Consider the following 17,867-nt stretch of genomic DNA (forward strand, 5'->3'; position numbering starts at 1 on the left):
TTAAGTATAGTACTCTAAATATTTTCTGCAAGAAATCACACGGATATTATTGTTACAGACATTAAATATCTAACTCTATTGCTTTGTTTTAGCAAAACATCTGGGGAATGGTGATGCAGAGAAGACAGCCTGCTAAAACACAGGTTCCTTTAAAGCATCTGAAGCTGGGCATTCAAAATCACTTGCCACTTTGAAAATCTTGGCAACTCCATACAGCACACAGTCAAATGCTGAGATGCAGGAGCCCCAGATGAGCAAACCGTTTGTAAAGTGCACGAAGAGGGCCTCATACAGGGAACTGCACAGTTGTTATTGATGGAAATGATTAACTCTTCACTCTAGTAAGATCAGCATCGTGACTTTAAGCTGTCGTTAGGATTTGACTCAAGGAGTTTCACAGCCATAATTAATATCTCAAGAGGCATTATTAATGACCTATTTAGACATTCATAACTGGCTTTTTTTTTCTTTCTAATTTCTCCCTTTCTTTCTCTCTCTTTGCTTTTAATTTTCAGTTCAGATAATGAAATGACAAAGATGATATCATAGGGTAGGTAGGAAGCACAAGACAAACATTTTCAAGTTTCTGGCCTGACAGCTATTTTAGCACAACAACATCTGTGTCATCACTAAGCTGCAGAAGTGTTGTTATGGCTTAGTAATAGTCACAGAAAAGAGACTAGAGGAGGAGGAGTGACACTGTAGTAGGAGACAGCAGTGGACTGGGTCACACTCCCCTGAGGGCAGCCCTGTGTCTGCAGCTCCCTAGTCCCTTGGGAGCAAACAGAACACTCACCACTCTCCATCCCAAATGCCTGTGCTTTCCCCATCTCCCCAGGGGTTTCTAGCTGCTGCTGGCAAAATTCAATTTATTGGATTCTTGGGCTTCATGCTAGGGCCAGTTTCTACACAAGAGAGAAGCTGAAGGAGATGATGCCTTTAAGTCTCCCTGTATAATTCCCAGAGAGACAGCTGTAATGTGTCTGAAAAGCTAAGTATTATGTCTGTACAAAAGGCTAAGAGGCAATTTCCCTGGGAGCCACAAGTAGGAAGTTTCAGCAGCGCCAAAGGGCATATCTGTACCACATCACAGAGCATTATGTAAAGATCCCTGGGCTGCCTGAACCAGGTCGGGAAGCACAACAACAGAGTCAGAGCAGTGCCATGCCTGTGTTACCGGATGCACTGGGAAGCACAGTCAATCAGCACAGCTTTAGCACCCACTGACAGCCACACTGCTGCTAGGACTCAAGCTAATGCAATATGCTGTGCTTTAATAACAGCAGTCAGGCCAGACTTCATGGCACTGCACTGAATTTAAATGAAAAAAATAGAACTCATGCTCCTGAGTCATGATGTCTGTTTCAAAATCCCACCTTTTGGCTTTCGTTTTTGTAGTTCATATCTTTAAAAAATCTCAGCTGTAATACTAATTTAACTTCCAGACAGACAGGCAAAGTCAAACTTTGGGCAGTGATGCTCTATTTACCTTTTATAACAAACTTGTCCTCCCCTCCATTTTATTTCTTCTGATTTCTCTATGCAATAATAATGGTTTCTTTTCTACTCAGACTGGATTTTATTTAACCTGCTTTTCTTTAGTTAGATTGTATATGGATGCTAAAGCCTAAAATGTCTTTAGACTGAATGGATGTTATCTGATTTCAAAAGGACTGGATTTAGTACAATTACATGAAAAATAAAGCTAATATGTGGTTCTACTGCAGATCTATTGAAATTATGAACACGTTACAAGAGAAGAGAAAACTGGAAAGTACAGGTCAAACACACAGGGCCAAAATTGTGTTGGCACTGCATATGAATTAGCATAAATGTATCGGCATGCTGTGAAATGTGTGGCAAGCAGAGGTAGCTTTATTCTGAACTGCACAAAACCACTCACTGCAACTATTCCATGACGCAAATGACAAGGATATAACTAGGTGTGGCACAAGGTCAGGGGTGTGCCCACCTATTTATGCACATAAAAACTCAAAACATCAGTTTACAGATTTCTACACAATTTAGTTCTGAACTTTAAGAGTGAGAGGGGAAACAGAATGGCTGGAGTCAAAATATGTGCACATTACATGGCATACACAAACATACCCATCTTGAAGTTTATCATGTCTGCCGGCAAGCACCAAACAGGACTTGGCCTGTGACAGATATCTACATTTTTCAATACAATGGAATGCCTTGAAGTCCTTTCAAGGAATTTCATGATTAAATCAAATTAGTAGTAGATTTATAATCTTTATCTCCTCTGTTTTAAAAAATACTTTAACTTATTAGAAAATGTTATACAGATTGAAATAAACTAGTCCCAGAGATATGGTCCTGGGAATTTATAATCCACATCAGTTTAATACATAGCTGCCCCTGTTAACTTTCTCCTGTTTCCTGCCAGACATCCAGACAATAAAAGAATTTATACAGCTGGAAGTATTAGAATAAAAGCCAAAAGCAGTGTAAGGACTTTCTGCGGTAAGGCATGCTCAGAAAGAAGTAAGCAACATCTGGGTGGATTTTACGATTTGAAACAAATGCAAATGCATTTCCAAAATTGTATAAAATATATGCTAAGTATAATAAGGCATTTTAAATGGCACAGCACACACTTTTCTCCAGGTTGAAGCATTGTAGCTTTAGAGGTAAGATACCCAAGACAAATCCAAAATCAACAAATTTTAGCTTTAAAAAAAAAGATCCACACCAGCGGTATTGCCACAGATTGATGCATGTTTTGAGTGATTTCTGAAACAGAATACATTCCTCCATTGGATGACTGAGTGGTAAACTCTGAAAAACACCATTAGAGAACCAAGGGAAAGGACTGCTGGCAGTGAGAAATTCATTAAGATGCTGGCTGCTCTCACATGACCTAAGTTACTAATGTACTCACTTGAACATCAGGCACTCACTGAATCATGAAGTAATGCATTTGACAATGTTTTTCCATACTTCACACATATAGCCAAAAATGGCTTAGGACAGGTTATTCACAGCAGTGTAACTCAATTAAGATTAATCCAGTAACAATTTCAGCAGCTTTTGGGGAAGCTTTGCTGGTAACTTACCTTGACAGGCCCCAGTTCGAATGTTTGGAATGAAGCCTCGTCGACAGGGATGCGGCTGGGCAGGACACATTTCACAGGGGTGGCCCCATGCTCTCCCAACAGTTGCACAGCAAAGAGTTTTTGTGCAGACTATTCCACTGAGCTGTCCCTGGCACATCTGGTTCGTTACCAAAGTGAAGCAAGGGCCGGTCCTGTAATCTGTGCCAAAGATAGGAAACATAATCAGCACCACAATAAAAAAAAATTGTAATAAAGCAAAGCAACAGGATTCAGGCAAATCTTTAGCACATAAATTTTTGACTACCCCAGCATTTTTACTTACCAGTGCTCTGCTAAGAGTTTTTCTCAGATTTACTTCTCATTCAAATCCATGGAAAATAAGCAGCTCTATCAATACACTGTGACTATTTTACCAGAGGTATTATATATTTAAGATTCTCCACAACAAATACGCAGCTTGGTTTAATACCTAGTAACACCATATTGGCAGTCTTTACACTAATTTGTTTTAAATATTCAGCACATTAATGAAAATAATACAGATAAAAAGGTCAGGATGAGCTTATTTCCACAAGTTGTTCTCAAGTGAGTCTCAAGGGATGAGAATACAGATTGCAGAAAGTTTTTTGAGGACAGTTTTCACTGTTATTCAGGCATATGCTGTACCAGATATGTGGGTAAGCTTTGCCTACAGCTGAAAGGAGGGCATGTGGAACACATCTGCTTTGATTTGTTTATGGTAGGACAGGCCATTTATCCAACAGAAAGAATTAAACTAAGATGTTAATAAAATACTAGTAGACTTTATTTTGTTCCACTCTCTAAGGGCAACAACCAAATAGTGGCACTGCCAACTCCTGCTGTCTCCTGCACATCCGGGGTGCACGCTACAGCTAATTTTTCATGAGTGACCCTAAAATGTTTTTATGTTACAGAACACCCGGACAGAGTCCAGCATCCTCTAAGCACAGCCAGCAAATTATAAACCTGATGTTTGTCTGTACTGAAATAGTTACCAGCTGACTAAGCAATTCACACTGCCTTGTAGTGATGACATCATGAATTCCTTCAATTTTCATGCCACTTCCAAACTTTGTTAACAATAACAAGTTTCCATTAAACCACAGGTAAAAGGTGTTGATGACTGGATGCCTTTCCCTTCTGCCTCAGAGGTCTCTTGTTAGACAAGTGTTCCAGGATTGCTTTCCAAACCAGGGGCACCTTGAAGCCAACCACTTAACTGATCTTTATTCAATTCCAAGGACACTGCATAGATATACCATAATTCTGCTGACTAATCAAGCCATTCTTTGACATAATAAGTAAAATGGCTTACAGCAGCCTTATATGCCACCAACATTCATCACTGATATTGTGGGACAAAATAATAAAATAGGAGGCATTACTTTTGGAGCAGCCATCATTAAATATATAATATAGGTAATGTATATAAAGCAACAGCTTATTTTAATTGTTAATGTTTTTTTTTATTAAAACATACTAAAAAAAAAGAGCAACAACAGCAAAGAGATATTTGATCTTGTTTTTGTGAAACTAACACACCAGACTGTTTTGATGGCAGTGGCTGCAACTCTCAGTGAGTTCTCGAGGTGTTTGTCAGTGATTTTTGATGAAATTTTACTCTTTCTATACTCCATCCTTCCAAATAGTTGTTCACAAATGTACATAGTGACAAAAAGCAATGACACAAATAAGGCATGGTTGTGAAGTGAGGGGGTATTTCTCCCTAATAAGAGAGGTCTCATGAAAGTCCGGTAAAGAGACATGACCCATTTTTCAATGACACTGTGCCCTGGTGTCAGCCCGGATGGGGTTCACAGCACACTGCCATTTGGTTGTGCTGATGGACTAGGACAGACCACTCAGAAGGAAGAGCTGCTCCCTCGATGGCGTGGGGCAGGGGCTGCCAAAGTGCAAGCTGTGTCAAGCCACACGTAGCCCGTGGGCTGGACGTGACTATCTAGCCTACTCCAATCTCTCTGCAAAGCCTTCCTACCCTCAAGCAGATCAACTATTATCTAACTCTGAACAAAACAAGGTCTAAGAGAGGTCTAAGGTCTAAGGTCTAAGATCTCTTCACTGTATGCAAAAAAAAAAAAAAATCTAATATTAAAACTTCTAATATTTAAATAACAGAGGGTAGAAACACCACAGTTTGGTGTTGTCAACATGAGAACTCCCGTGTTCCTCCTAAGAATGAAATCCTTTTTTGTAGATTGTCCCCATACAGTTTAAATATAGTTGGTTAAAAAAGGAGGCATTTTGTTCTCTGTTGCAGCGGGAAGCACACATCAGACAGTAATGAATACCCCATCTTGTATTTTATGTTGGAATATGAATGGATCAGCATTTACAATTGTTCCATTTCAAACTATAAATGACCTAGCAGTGGCTAATATGACTTCAAAACATGATGAACCCAATGAAGTTAACTTTATAATCATACAAATCTTTCCACAAGGTTACAGCAACAAGAAGTAGGTTAAATATGCACCCAAAACCAACCAAATCCAGCTTCTTTTTGATATTATCTGCGTTCATCACACTTCAATGTTCAGAACTGTAAAATCTCTTTTCACCTAATCCTTTGCCTTGAAAAATTTTAGTCTTAATATTCAGTTTCCCATTGAGCACAGCTTACCTCTTATTTTCTCAAATACTACCTTTCACACTCCTAAGAAGTAGGATTTTCTTTTGGGTTCTGTATGGGAAATTCTAAAGGCTGGAAAATGAGCAAGAGGATGATCACTTATAAGTACATACTGAATTACGGCCACAGGGAAATCCACATTTACTTGAAGTCCAATGTTTTTATAGAGAAGTCTAATCAAAAGAGCTCTAAAATTAAAGTGTTCTTAATATTGAGTTTAAGATTTTGTGACATATTACAAGAATAAGGCATACAAAAAAGAAATGGTATTCCACTAAAACAGTGGCAGAATGAGAAAATAATTGTCCAATTACAGCTGGACAGCACCAATGAGACTCAAACACCAGGCTAGTGCAAGACTTTCAATATCAGATACACTCCTTAAGTTCTCAACTCAGAAGGCTCTCAAGCCCTCAGTTCACACTGACTGCTGTTTGTTTTCAAGAACAATATCCTTTTTAATATAAAAATAACATTTACATATGATTTTGAACAAAGGGAACCAATATTAAACAATTATGCCAGTGCAAGGACACTGGATTAAATTCTGCTCAGTCTCCTCCAATATTCATTCCATATAAACCTCCTACAAGGAGTTTTTGATGGCTCAAGTTCACAGTCTTATTTTACAAACTTATAATCACCTGTTGGTGAGGTTGACAGACTCCTCCAGCCCTTTTAAAATAAACTGGAACTGGATAAGTGCAAAAATCACAGAATGAGATCCTATCAAGCAAGAAATTATCTTACCATAATCATTATTATATTATGCTCACACAGCTCTTGCAGTCCTACTGTGCTACAGTACTGTCTGAGCAACAAACCCAGAAAGTTGTTTGGAGGGGGGAAGCATTCCTGTTAGCTGCTAGTACTTCATATGGGTAAATTCTGCATCAAACTCAAAATCCACCCAAGACTGCTGTGTAACTGAAACCACTCTCAGCAATGTAAATGGGCAACTTTTCCTTTATTATAAGGAACAATAATAATATTCCATTACCATGCAAAGAATAAGGTAAAAAAGGGTTCTAAGTCAAACAAAGTGCCTTAGAGCTGATCTTAATTAGAACTTACTTTCTCACTTACTAGTGCTGCTGTTTCTGGTATTCTGTGAGTAGACAATTGGAAGTGAGACCAAACCAATAGGCAGGAACACAAGATTGACTCTGCATACCCAGCTCAGAACAGCTCACAGATAACCCACTTGTAACAATGTAACCCAAGCATAATCCACTTGACAGTCCATACCCCTGCTCCAACCGCAGTTAGAGAATTGGAACTAATTGTACCTCAAAAAGCTCAGTTGGAATTTGATCCCTCACAGCCAAAGAACAAGGTTCATAAGGCTGCCAGTCTAAGTTTCAAGAAGCAGAATCCTTTTAACACAACTTCATAGGTAAATGCAGTTTCAGGTGCCTCCAGAGTCAGGGATCTGCCAAAAGCAGCTGCCCACCAGATCATCAAACAAACTTTTCTGAAGGAAAAGCACATCCAAATAAGGATTTATCTAACAACGCCTTCTGTAACCTGAGCTGTGAACAATTTATATCATCCCCAATTCAGCAAGCAAGATAACAAACCTACAGACTCATTTGCCACTAAAAGCCCTCTGTGAATTACAGACTGAGCACACAGGAGGTGAAACGAAAAACACAATTGTAGGGAATGTCTTCAGCTACTCAAGAGGGAAATTTCTACTTTATTTTTTTCTCAACTATAAATAAAAAAGTGCATTTCTAATGAAAAAGAAATATCGTATTTTAAAGTGATTCTGTTTTCCAATGGCATTCCTAAAGTACAAGAGTGAAGCACAAAATTCAGATTAGAAAAAATAAATAGGATTAGGAATAGAAAAGCAGATGACAAGATTTCCAAAGGAGTTTCCATAAATGTCCAGTGGCTGGTCACTTGAATTATGGCAAAAAATCATGGAGGAGAAGTGAAGCCTGCACACACATTCACCTGCTTCTGAGATTTTAAGTTGACCTGGCTATACTTGCGCAAACGAAACGCCTGTCATTTTTCCCAAGCTTAAAATCTAGGAATGGAATAAACGTAGATCAAGTAATCTGATATAACATCTGAAGCAAATGGTGACATAATAGCAGCATAGATATAACAAGAAGCACTGACTCTTAAATCATTGTTCTTTGAGAAAGCCATGTTTCTTGCCTGGATTGGAAACCATACAACTTCCCCTTTGGTATACAAATAACCACACTGATAATAGAAAAACACAGCTTTCACTACGCTTCAGTCATCTTACTCCCTCCAGAAAAAGGGCAATGCATTTAAAGATGATGGAGATAAACATCACATCTCAGGAAGCTGTGCACAAAATGAGATTTTTTCTCAGTAAAATTCCAAGAATTGCAGGAAGACTCAGAACTGACACAATACGACAATGTGACCAAGCTGACTGCAGCTGTAAGCACCACCACAGCACTCTGAGTTTTAAAGGTTGAGCATTTCAAGCTAAATTTTCAAATGTCTGTCTAAGTGATTTTAAGTACAAAAACATCTCCTAATAAGGACAAACGGAACAGACAATGTCTTACATTGCACATTTCCCAAAAAACTAATACAAACTAGCATGACACTTTGCCAGAGAAATGGGAAGGCCAATGCACTTGTATTCCATTTTCAATTACGAACTGCTCCCTTTCAGTTTTTTTTAGGTTATCAGGAAATCACGTTTTACTTTTTCACAGGACTTCTAAGCACTGGGAAGAAAAGTGAATGATCATGGTCCAGAACCCATGGGATAACAACCATTCATCTCCACCTTCCTTAGTAGGGGAAGGACACACATCTCGCTTCAGAGGCTGAATCAAGAGAGACACAACTGCCCCATGTCAGCTCAATGCACCGACTTCCACCAATTATTAAAAAGTCAGACACGGTATGTCTCCACTCACAGGTGACAATGAAATGCCATTTGACAAATGCATCCAATCCCAACACTTATTTCCACATGGGGCATGCCCTCAAATAATTACTCACTGTTAAGCTCTCCCCTTTCCCCTCCTCCCCCAAGCCAGATACCATTACTCATTCTAGTCAGATCTCAATGTGTCATTGCTGGAAAGTACATGGCAAAGATATTAGAGGGTGTTCAGACGGGAAGAAAACAAAACTTTGTAAATATTTTAAACCTTACGTCCTACAATGTCCCAGAGTTCTTACCAATAAGGTTTGGTGGATTTAGCTGTAGTATGTGAAGAAAGTATCACCATGTCTGCTGCTTACCAGCGCTAGAGGTTGCTTCACATGTTAACAAGGCTACTTCTCAGTTGCTTTAGTGCACAGTCAGGCACAGAGCTCAAACAGTTGAGATGTAGCACTGTTTACTGCTAAGATACCACTGGAATTGGGGAAGCAGTGCACCTAGTCAGGGCTGTATGGCAGAGGTATGAATCGGGAAGTAGAAATGGCTCAAAATACCACAGCTGTGCTGTGAACAGATCACTGCTCCAAGTTGCCCCTTGTTAATTTAACAAGGATAAAAAAACACCCATGGAAGCACATCCAACACTTGCAATAATTAACTTCCACTGGTATCATAATTTTTTGTTCTGTATTAGTCAACTACAAAATTAGTTCCTGCCTCATGTATCCCAGACATAGGAATACTATCCTCTAATTCATGAATCTGATGACCCCACTTCTGCATGTCTTCCTCACCTTTGCTTGTTGCAAATCATTCTCATATACTGACTTGCTGGCACACTTCAGCCTAGATTTATTTTCCATTCTGTAAGCTTCTTCACAAATCCCTTCTTGCACAGATGATCCGTTTAACATTTCTATCTAGCAAATACTACCTACTCTTCCTAGGATACTGGTTAAAGAACAGGACTTTTAAATAACTGCTTACTAACCACGAAAGACTAACATTATCAGTTGCAGTGGGTGTACGGAACGATTCAGGCTGGCCATTTAGAAAAGTACTTTGGCAATCCATTCTCAAGAACAAATATACAACTACTTTCATGCCAATTTTATTCTTGACCCAGTTCTTGAAGTCTGTAACTGAAAAGTAATAACATTACCATAATAAAATAAAATTTAAAAATGTTCAAAAAATTATTACAGAATTGGAGTGATTTGTTGCACACATTTTAATCCAGTGCACAGACTAAGCATTTCACCAAAATCAAGGCTTTAGCTCTGTTGTTCCCAGTTATGGACGGCTGCAGTCCAAATACAGAAAATTGTTACCACATTTTATCCTTCTCCATGATGAAGAAAACAGTAAGCAGTGCAGCTAAATGCAGAATCACTTCTCATTTCTGAATAAACAGTTACCTGACAAACTAACCCACCCTACCTCGCTGTGTGAGATACAAAAGAACACTCCTTTACAGGTTATAATTTTTCCAGTTTCTTTCACAGGCTACAAAGAAACAAAATAAAATTCTTGATTTCCATCCCTCTTATTGCAAAAAAAGTAACTAACATTGGTGACATACTTATAGTGAAGACCGGGTGATTGTTAAGCAGCATAGATTCAATTGAAGAGCACTGGAAGTTTCACTTAAAAAGACTAAGTTGGCTGAAGTTTATTACTACTTTTTAAAAAGTAGAATTCTTAAGAAGTGCCACGTTATAGAAACAGTTTTAACATACCACAAAGTATTAACTATTTAATAGTAAGGTAAGGACAAAGCTAGTAGACAGGCTCTGAATTTTTTCTCTTTGGCTCCAGAAGACACTGACTATAAAACAGCTCAGACCATCCAAAAGGAGCGCAAACTGTGTAAGAAAAATAGACCCTAATGAGTTACAGTATATTAAATAGACCGACATCCAAAAGAAGGGAAAATGCTTTCGGACGATGCAACACACAGGATTTAAAGATATACTGCTCCCATTTTAAAAGGAGTGGTATAAATGCATTAGAAAAAAAAAAAACTGTGGGGGGAGGAAGGGGAGGAATAGTATATAAATGTTTCTCTGCAGTGTCATGAAACAAAATACAAAATTGCAGATCATTGGAATCAAACTCAGCCCAGGACTGAAAACAGGTTATAAATAAAAAAGGGAGGTGAGAGGAAGGAGGAAAGCCAGTTTCACCATTCAAGCTAAGTGAAATACAGAGAGAAAACATACAGCAGGAATGGCAAGAAGTCGACTCTCTTTCAGTGTGGATAACTTAAAGGGAAGGCAGTAAATGTAATTATGGTGTTTGGGGTGTTGGTAAGTATATATTATCATGACACATGAACAAATGTTTGTGGTCCTAACAGAATGCAGAACTTCTTAAGTCTTGGCAGCTATTTAACAAGGTAATTAGAGCAATCAACAATTCTTTCTTACTCCCTCCTAACAGCTGCCAGGAATCATCTGGCTTGCCCTAAGAAAGCTCCTTCTTTTCCAGAACTCAAAAGGACCAGCACTCCTGAGAAATTATGGAAGTAGAAAAGCAAGGAGCATGCAGATCATATTCCCTGTGAAGAGACTCTTCTTCAAATGGCACTCAGCTCCCTGACCAAATTTCTTCAGCCAGGCACTTGTCTGGGTTATAGTTTTCTCTGTACTTCTCATATACACATATTTTCAGTTATGACTTTAGTGGTGACAGATTTGATGTGACGTCATTACTTATTTATTTTACTTCATAATAACTAACACCATTACCCAAAAAATTTGGGTAAGTTTTGAACAGTTTTACCTTGTAAATAGCCAGCTAAAAGCATTAAAAATATATCAGAAAAACAATAATATGCAATGTTTAATTTGCACAAATATTTTAGCAATGGTTTTACTTCATGATTGAACTATACTCTCCCCAAATCTCATGAAGTCTTATAAATCTAAATTGGCAACATACCAAAAACTACTTCAGACAGTAATGTCTCATCTCCAGCTCTACGGTGAAATGCATCAGCTTGAAATACCAGGCCACTCTGCTTCCTCAATGAAACTGGCATCACTGTGTTTACACCAAAGTAATCATGGCCAGCATCTGGCTAATTCTGCATAACCATGTACATGAGATTTGCATTAATATTTTGATCCAAAAATAAACACAACAATGGCATGCACTAGTTAACTCTAAGTAAGTTTGATGGTATCGCTGTTGAAGTATTATAGACCACATACCACAACTCTGCAATTATTTCAGGCAATTAATAGCCATTGCCAGAAGCAGGAAACATCTCTTCACAAGACAAATCAAGAATGATGTAATCTTGACTCAAGTATTATCAAGCAAGTAGGTATAATTTTATTGCGTGTACACATACATATCAATATCAAATACATGAGATACTAATTCTCATGTATTTAATTACTGTTTTTTTTTTTGTTGTTGTTTGTCTGTTTGTTATTATATGATCTGGTACATATTGCGGTGGACTCTACTTCTCAGATAGCATTCTTCTGGTCTTTTTTGGATTTTATAGGTTTTCAGCAAGCCTAGGGTTCTCTCTTTGTAATTGTTTTTCCTTTTAAGATGTACTAAAGCCTTAAACTGTTAATCATTAATGAGCTACAGAAAATCTAAGTCACTCAGAGAGCTTTTAGACTTCTATATTTATTGGAGAGAACCCATGAACATCAGCTTTATTATTATTTAGTGAAAGCACGTAAAGCTGTATTATTTCTTCAAGATGCACTGCTATCCCCATCTTCACTAACAGCTTAGTTGAAGGTGTCTTCTTTAGTAGCACTAAGAGATGGATATCCCCTCAAAATCCAAGAATGAATGAACTCATATGTCTGAGTATTTTCTGCATACATCACATTTTTAATCTAAGGATTAGAGAAACTGTTCATGACAATTCTCAATTAAATAGTCTGTCAAAACCAAAACTGTTTCCCAAGTATTTATAGCTATATATATTCTTTGGAATACATTTCCAATAGCAATATGTTAAAAAAAAGTTGCCTAGACATGCTCCTGGCAACCTGCTCCAAGTGCCCCTGCTTGAACAGGGCACTGAACTAGATGACCTCCACTGGACCCTTCTAACCTCATCCATTCCATGATTCTGCGGAGAAGCCCATTTCTTGGGACTGCACATATACAAACTGCCACACAAAAATACAGCCACTGAGGGGATGAAGTTAAGGGAGAGATCCACTCTGCAGCAGAGGTCCCTTTCCAAAAGCTAGCCCATACCAGTTCAAGTGAAAGTGACACACTCTAATAGTATTTAATTCATTATATGGTCATGGGAAATAGCATCAGACTCCTGGAAACCTAAGTTTGCACTGAACAGTCCAACACACCAATCCCTGCACATTTTCAGATGATTTCTTATAACTATTTTAGAGATTTAGGGTTGAAATACAAGGATTCTCTTCTATTCTGCATAAACATCAATGGTTATTTATTTATTTATTGACATGACAATCACTGATTACTATCAGTGTAAATGCACAGAATATCTAGAATTAATGCTTTTGAATAAGAGTTCCTAACAATGATGCTTCAAGAATACATGTCAGTGAGAACCAAATAAGTAATTTTTATTTGGAGAATATGGGAGAAAAGAATCAGTAGCTCAGCAAAAGAACCAGGTGTTTGTCAATAGCTAACTATGGCAAAGCAGAGAACAAACAGCTCTGGCCTTTGTACGCTACAACAGAGTAAAGCTGACTTCTTACAAAAATGGGATATACTAGTTTAATGAAAATGGTGGGTATCAATGTTGCTCCCTCCTCGCATACTTACACTTCCATTTGAAGCAAAAAATATTGCAGCAGAAGTTTTGTAACTACACAAAACTATACAGAGAAGACAAGAAAGTACTCAGTAGAATAGGAATCTCCCAGACATAGGTCAGCTAACCACTACTGTCACTAGTTCCCCACACAGGAGTACTTAACCTCCAAGTAAAGTGGGTGAACTAGCCTGTTATGCCATTTGAGCCTCCCTTTCTCAGTTTATGTTGTGTACCACATAGCCTGGCACAGCACATAACTGCTGCCTAATCAGATAAGCAAGCAGGAGCAGAACCTAAAATACATGAAAATTAAGGGCACCGCAGAACTCAGAGGTCTTTTAATACATTTTCCATATGTTTTCCATTCTTAAAAATCATCAAAATGCTTTGTAATTAAGCATGCTACATACAGATTTAACTATGAAATTTAACAATAAAATAATAATTTATATGAAACTTACTAAGCACTAACAGGCTTTGCTTCTGTTTACAGATAAAAGGATCTGCAGAAACTGCTGTTGATCCAGATGCCTAATACATAATCCTTCACAGCCTTACAAAATGCTGTGCATAAAAGGATGGAAACTACTTTTTGGCCTACTTTCTACACTGACATACTGAAGAGGAGGGATAGTCTTGTGGTTGAGACACTTGGCTGGGACTGAGATGACCTGGGTTCAGATTCAGACTCTGCTACAGACTCCCTGTATACCCTTACACAAGTGACAATCTCTCTGTATGTAACATAGGGCTGCCAATACTTCTGGATACTGTATGGTTCTTTCCTCTTCAGACTACACAGCCTTTGGGACACAGATTTGCATGTTTTGTGAATGATAAAGGGAGCTTTGAGCTGAATTCAGTCATCTTGGCATTACTGCAATAAAAGGAGAAAAGATTTTTCACCTAACATTTTTCATGTTTTGAATCTTCAAGTCTTTTTTAAATTCTGTTAATTGTCAGTTTGTAATAAATGACCAAAGGAATTAGCTCTTGAGATTTTCTGTGCTGGGCAAGTGCAACAGCAGCAGAACACATTCCACAGAAGAACTCATGCACAATCAATTAGGTCGTCTAATTAATTTTCCAACTCAATAGATGCTATGAACTACTTTTTATACAGAAATATATCTATACTGGTCACACGCGTAAAAGCAATCCAAAAAACTTTAAAATTCACAGAGGAGAAGGACAGATGATATTCACTTGAAAGGAACGGGCAGCTACATGGGAACAATGCCGTCTCACATGAGATTCACGTTTTTGACATGAGAGGAAAAAACAAATGGGGGGAGTAATAGTATTTTCCAGTGGACAAGGTTGTGTATTTACCATTGGACACTGACTTGTTAATCAGCATTTAGAGTGATTTATGACATTTCTCCCACAATCAGGGAGAAAGAAAACGGGCAAAAAAAAAAAAGAAAAAAGTGTTTAAAAATAGCTTTGAGTAAAACAAAATATAAGGATAGTTTATGTGGTTCTTAAGCAGGGATGACATGAGGATATAGAATCTAGCAACAGAGATGCATTTATCTAGTCCTAACTCAGACAAAACTTCAAGTAACGTTAGCATGAACTGTGCCTGAATAAGGACTGCAGAACAAAGTTTGAAGCATGCTGAAGAAGGGCCACAGAATTTGTCTTTTCTCACAGTGTCTTCTGCACTAGATTTTCTTTATCTGCAATGAATTCTGCCTGCACTGCCTTTCCCATTGCTGCAATGGTCTAAAAACACTTCTTCCACACTAACAAACAGAAGTGTTTGTGAGACTACAGTTACAATTGTGATGTCTGGATTAGAATAGTGAATTGTGACATTTCTATGTCCTAAGGGAAATGTCAGGGAGATTTAGACATACAACTTATAATTCACAATTATGGAAGACATCAGTGAAGCACAAGACACCTCAGTTAGGGCTTTACCACAGGCATTTCTATGTAAGCACAGACTGGTTCATAAATGAATTTAAAAATCCTATAGTAAAAAAAAGTGATAAACAACCATGACTTCAACCTACAGAATTAATCAGTTTTCTATTAGTAACAGTACAACATCATCCGTTGCAAATACAGTGAGTGGCTCCTAGATCAGACAAGAGTAAAAGATAGCAATCTCCAGGAATGATGTACACTGCCTGTAGGAAGGGGAAAGCCAGTGCACAGAGCGTTTAGGGACAAGTGTGAATAAAACAAGGATCCAACAAGCCAAGACAGCAAAAAGAAAAGAGGGAAAAAAACACAGCAAAGACAGGATGGATCAAAGCAAGTCCAACACAAGTGGGAGCACAAAGACACGGAGAAATAAACACTGGGAACCAGATTTCATGTGCAAAATAGGCTGAGAAAGAATGGTAGGAAAAGGACAGCCTGAGAGTTGCTCCAGCCAGCCAGGAGAGGGAGGTTTGCCAGGACAGGCTGGCCTACTAAGTAGTGGAAAGGGAGGTCCAGAAAGCCAACTAGTGAGGAGCAGCCAGCCAGGAGAAGACATCCAGGAGAGCAACCTGTGCATCAAGCAGAAAAGGAGCAGTCAACAGTGCTCACCTTTACATGCTGAGAAGCACAAAGATGCCCAAGAACTTCGCAGTGATGCAATCAGTTTACCACTGATGCAGCAGACCCCAGTATTCCAGCTGGCTATGTACTCTGAAATATTATATACTAGCAAGCACTTAGGTGACCACATGAATAAGCAGTGATTACAGAAATCACAGATATTAACCTTGTATTTTGCATGAGGGCTTTCTTGTCCTCCCCTGCGCCCCCCTAAACGTGGAGTTGACTTCTATATTGTTTCTGTTTTGACATTTTCAAGCCGATAGGGTAAATAGTGTATTATTCCTCTGTGGGAGCTCTGGCATCTATCTAAACTGAAAGGTTTAGTAATTACAGTGCCAATTTAAACTTGTACTTAAAAATATAGGAAATATTTTCTTTTTTAATGGATGGGTATATTTAAGAATGGAGGTGGTCACAGATACACATGCATCACTCAAGGCAATGCTAATGAAACAACAGACTATGTCTGTTTTTAGTGCTGTCTAAAGTTTCAGCTAATTGTAAACCAGCACTGTGGGAAAACTTTTAGGAAGCTTTAAAAAATTATCATAAAACAGCAGAAAGATCGTAATATAAGACCCTTCAGTAGAAGAGAACTTTCTCCTGATCATCAGAGGTATTATGCACTATATCCAAAAGGTAAATAAGATTGTTTCTAGAAATACCATCTTTTATCCACATCACTCCTTTAAGGAAATATCTATTTCAATAATTAAGCTTCAGGCTTCGACTAGGCTTGTGATGAATAAAATTCAAATTAGAAAAATGTTTTCAAAGCATCAAATAGTGTAGTCTTATAAAATAAAATGTGCTTCCAGTGGTTAATCTGCCTTTATACACAGCCATTTTATTAGTGTGTGAATATACTATAAGCCTAAATTAGAAAGATAATATAATTTAGCCCACATGCTTGAAATGAGATAACCACTGGATGGAACTCCTGCTGGGCAGCATGCAGATCTCCTTCCTTCCCTCATTTAATTAGAAATTGAAAATGGGATCAGCATATTTTAAACAGCTGATTAAAAGCTCTTCTCATAAAAATGATCTTATTTATTTTTCATGTGAGTATCAGGCTATCCTCCTGCTTTGAATGAGGTGCAGAGAGTCACCGGCATGCTGAGCACTCCATCTATTCAGGATGCCATCTCGTGGGAAAAGGATGGCCCAAAACTCCTGCCCACGTGCTCGAATTTGAGTATAACATCAACCCACTTGAAGTGATGATAAGGCCCTTTGGATTTCAAAAAAACATATTGGAGGACACATGCACACATACTTCTCTATGCGTTAACCAATATATATTAACATATCTGCCTTCAAGAAGCATTTTAGAAATGAGAATATCAAAGATAGATTGTGTATGCAGCACATAAGCCCAAAAGGAAAGGAATGCTATATTATAAAACGGAACTAGATCTATGTGGTTTGCTTGCTGTTTACTCCATTACAGTATCTCTCATTAGTCAACGTGAAACCTCAAATTGCTGTTAAATGAATACCACTACAAGAAACAGCATTTCTATACCTTAGAGCCAGAGATAGCAGCCTTCTCTGTTAGAGCATGTTCATATTTGAGGCTTCTATCTAGCTTTTAGCCAAAATTACTAGCTGACATTAGTGCATGGTACTACAGCACAGCGCAAACTGCTTTCTCATTAATCACATGCACCTTCTTGAAATCTGGCAAAAAATAGTCCTACTGTGTAAACTCTGAGGTCTGATTCAAAGCCAACCCAAGTCTCTAGGTATCCCATTTCTCTGATTTCACTAGGGTTTCAAACACCTCCATACTTAACAAGAATTTTCATCCAGGCTTCACTTCCCTTAACAATATAAGACTTCTACTACCTGAGTTGAAAATATCACTCACAGCTTTTCTTG

General features: G+C 38.1%; 1 protein-coding gene across 1 annotated transcript in view; it reads right to left on the reverse strand.

Moving 5' to 3' along the window:
- FBN1 (fibrillin 1) overlaps positions 1 to 17,867 on the reverse strand; it is a 151,414-nt gene that overhangs the window by 98,999 nt on the left and 34,548 nt on the right. Inside the window, exon 6 of the mRNA XM_065733896.1 lies at positions 3,081 to 3,278. Within this exon, the coding sequence (XP_065589968.1) occupies positions 3,081 to 3,278 (198 nt within the window). The remainder of the gene's footprint in view (positions 1 to 3,080; positions 3,279 to 17,867) is intronic.

The sequence above is a fragment of the Cyrtonyx montezumae genome, unplaced genomic scaffold (assembly GCF_038088225.1).
Source record: "Cyrtonyx montezumae isolate F1298 unplaced genomic scaffold, pur_monq_1.0 scaffold_17, whole genome shotgun sequence".
In the NCBI taxonomy this organism is placed as follows: Eukaryota; Metazoa; Chordata; class Aves; order Galliformes; family Odontophoridae; genus Cyrtonyx; species Cyrtonyx montezumae.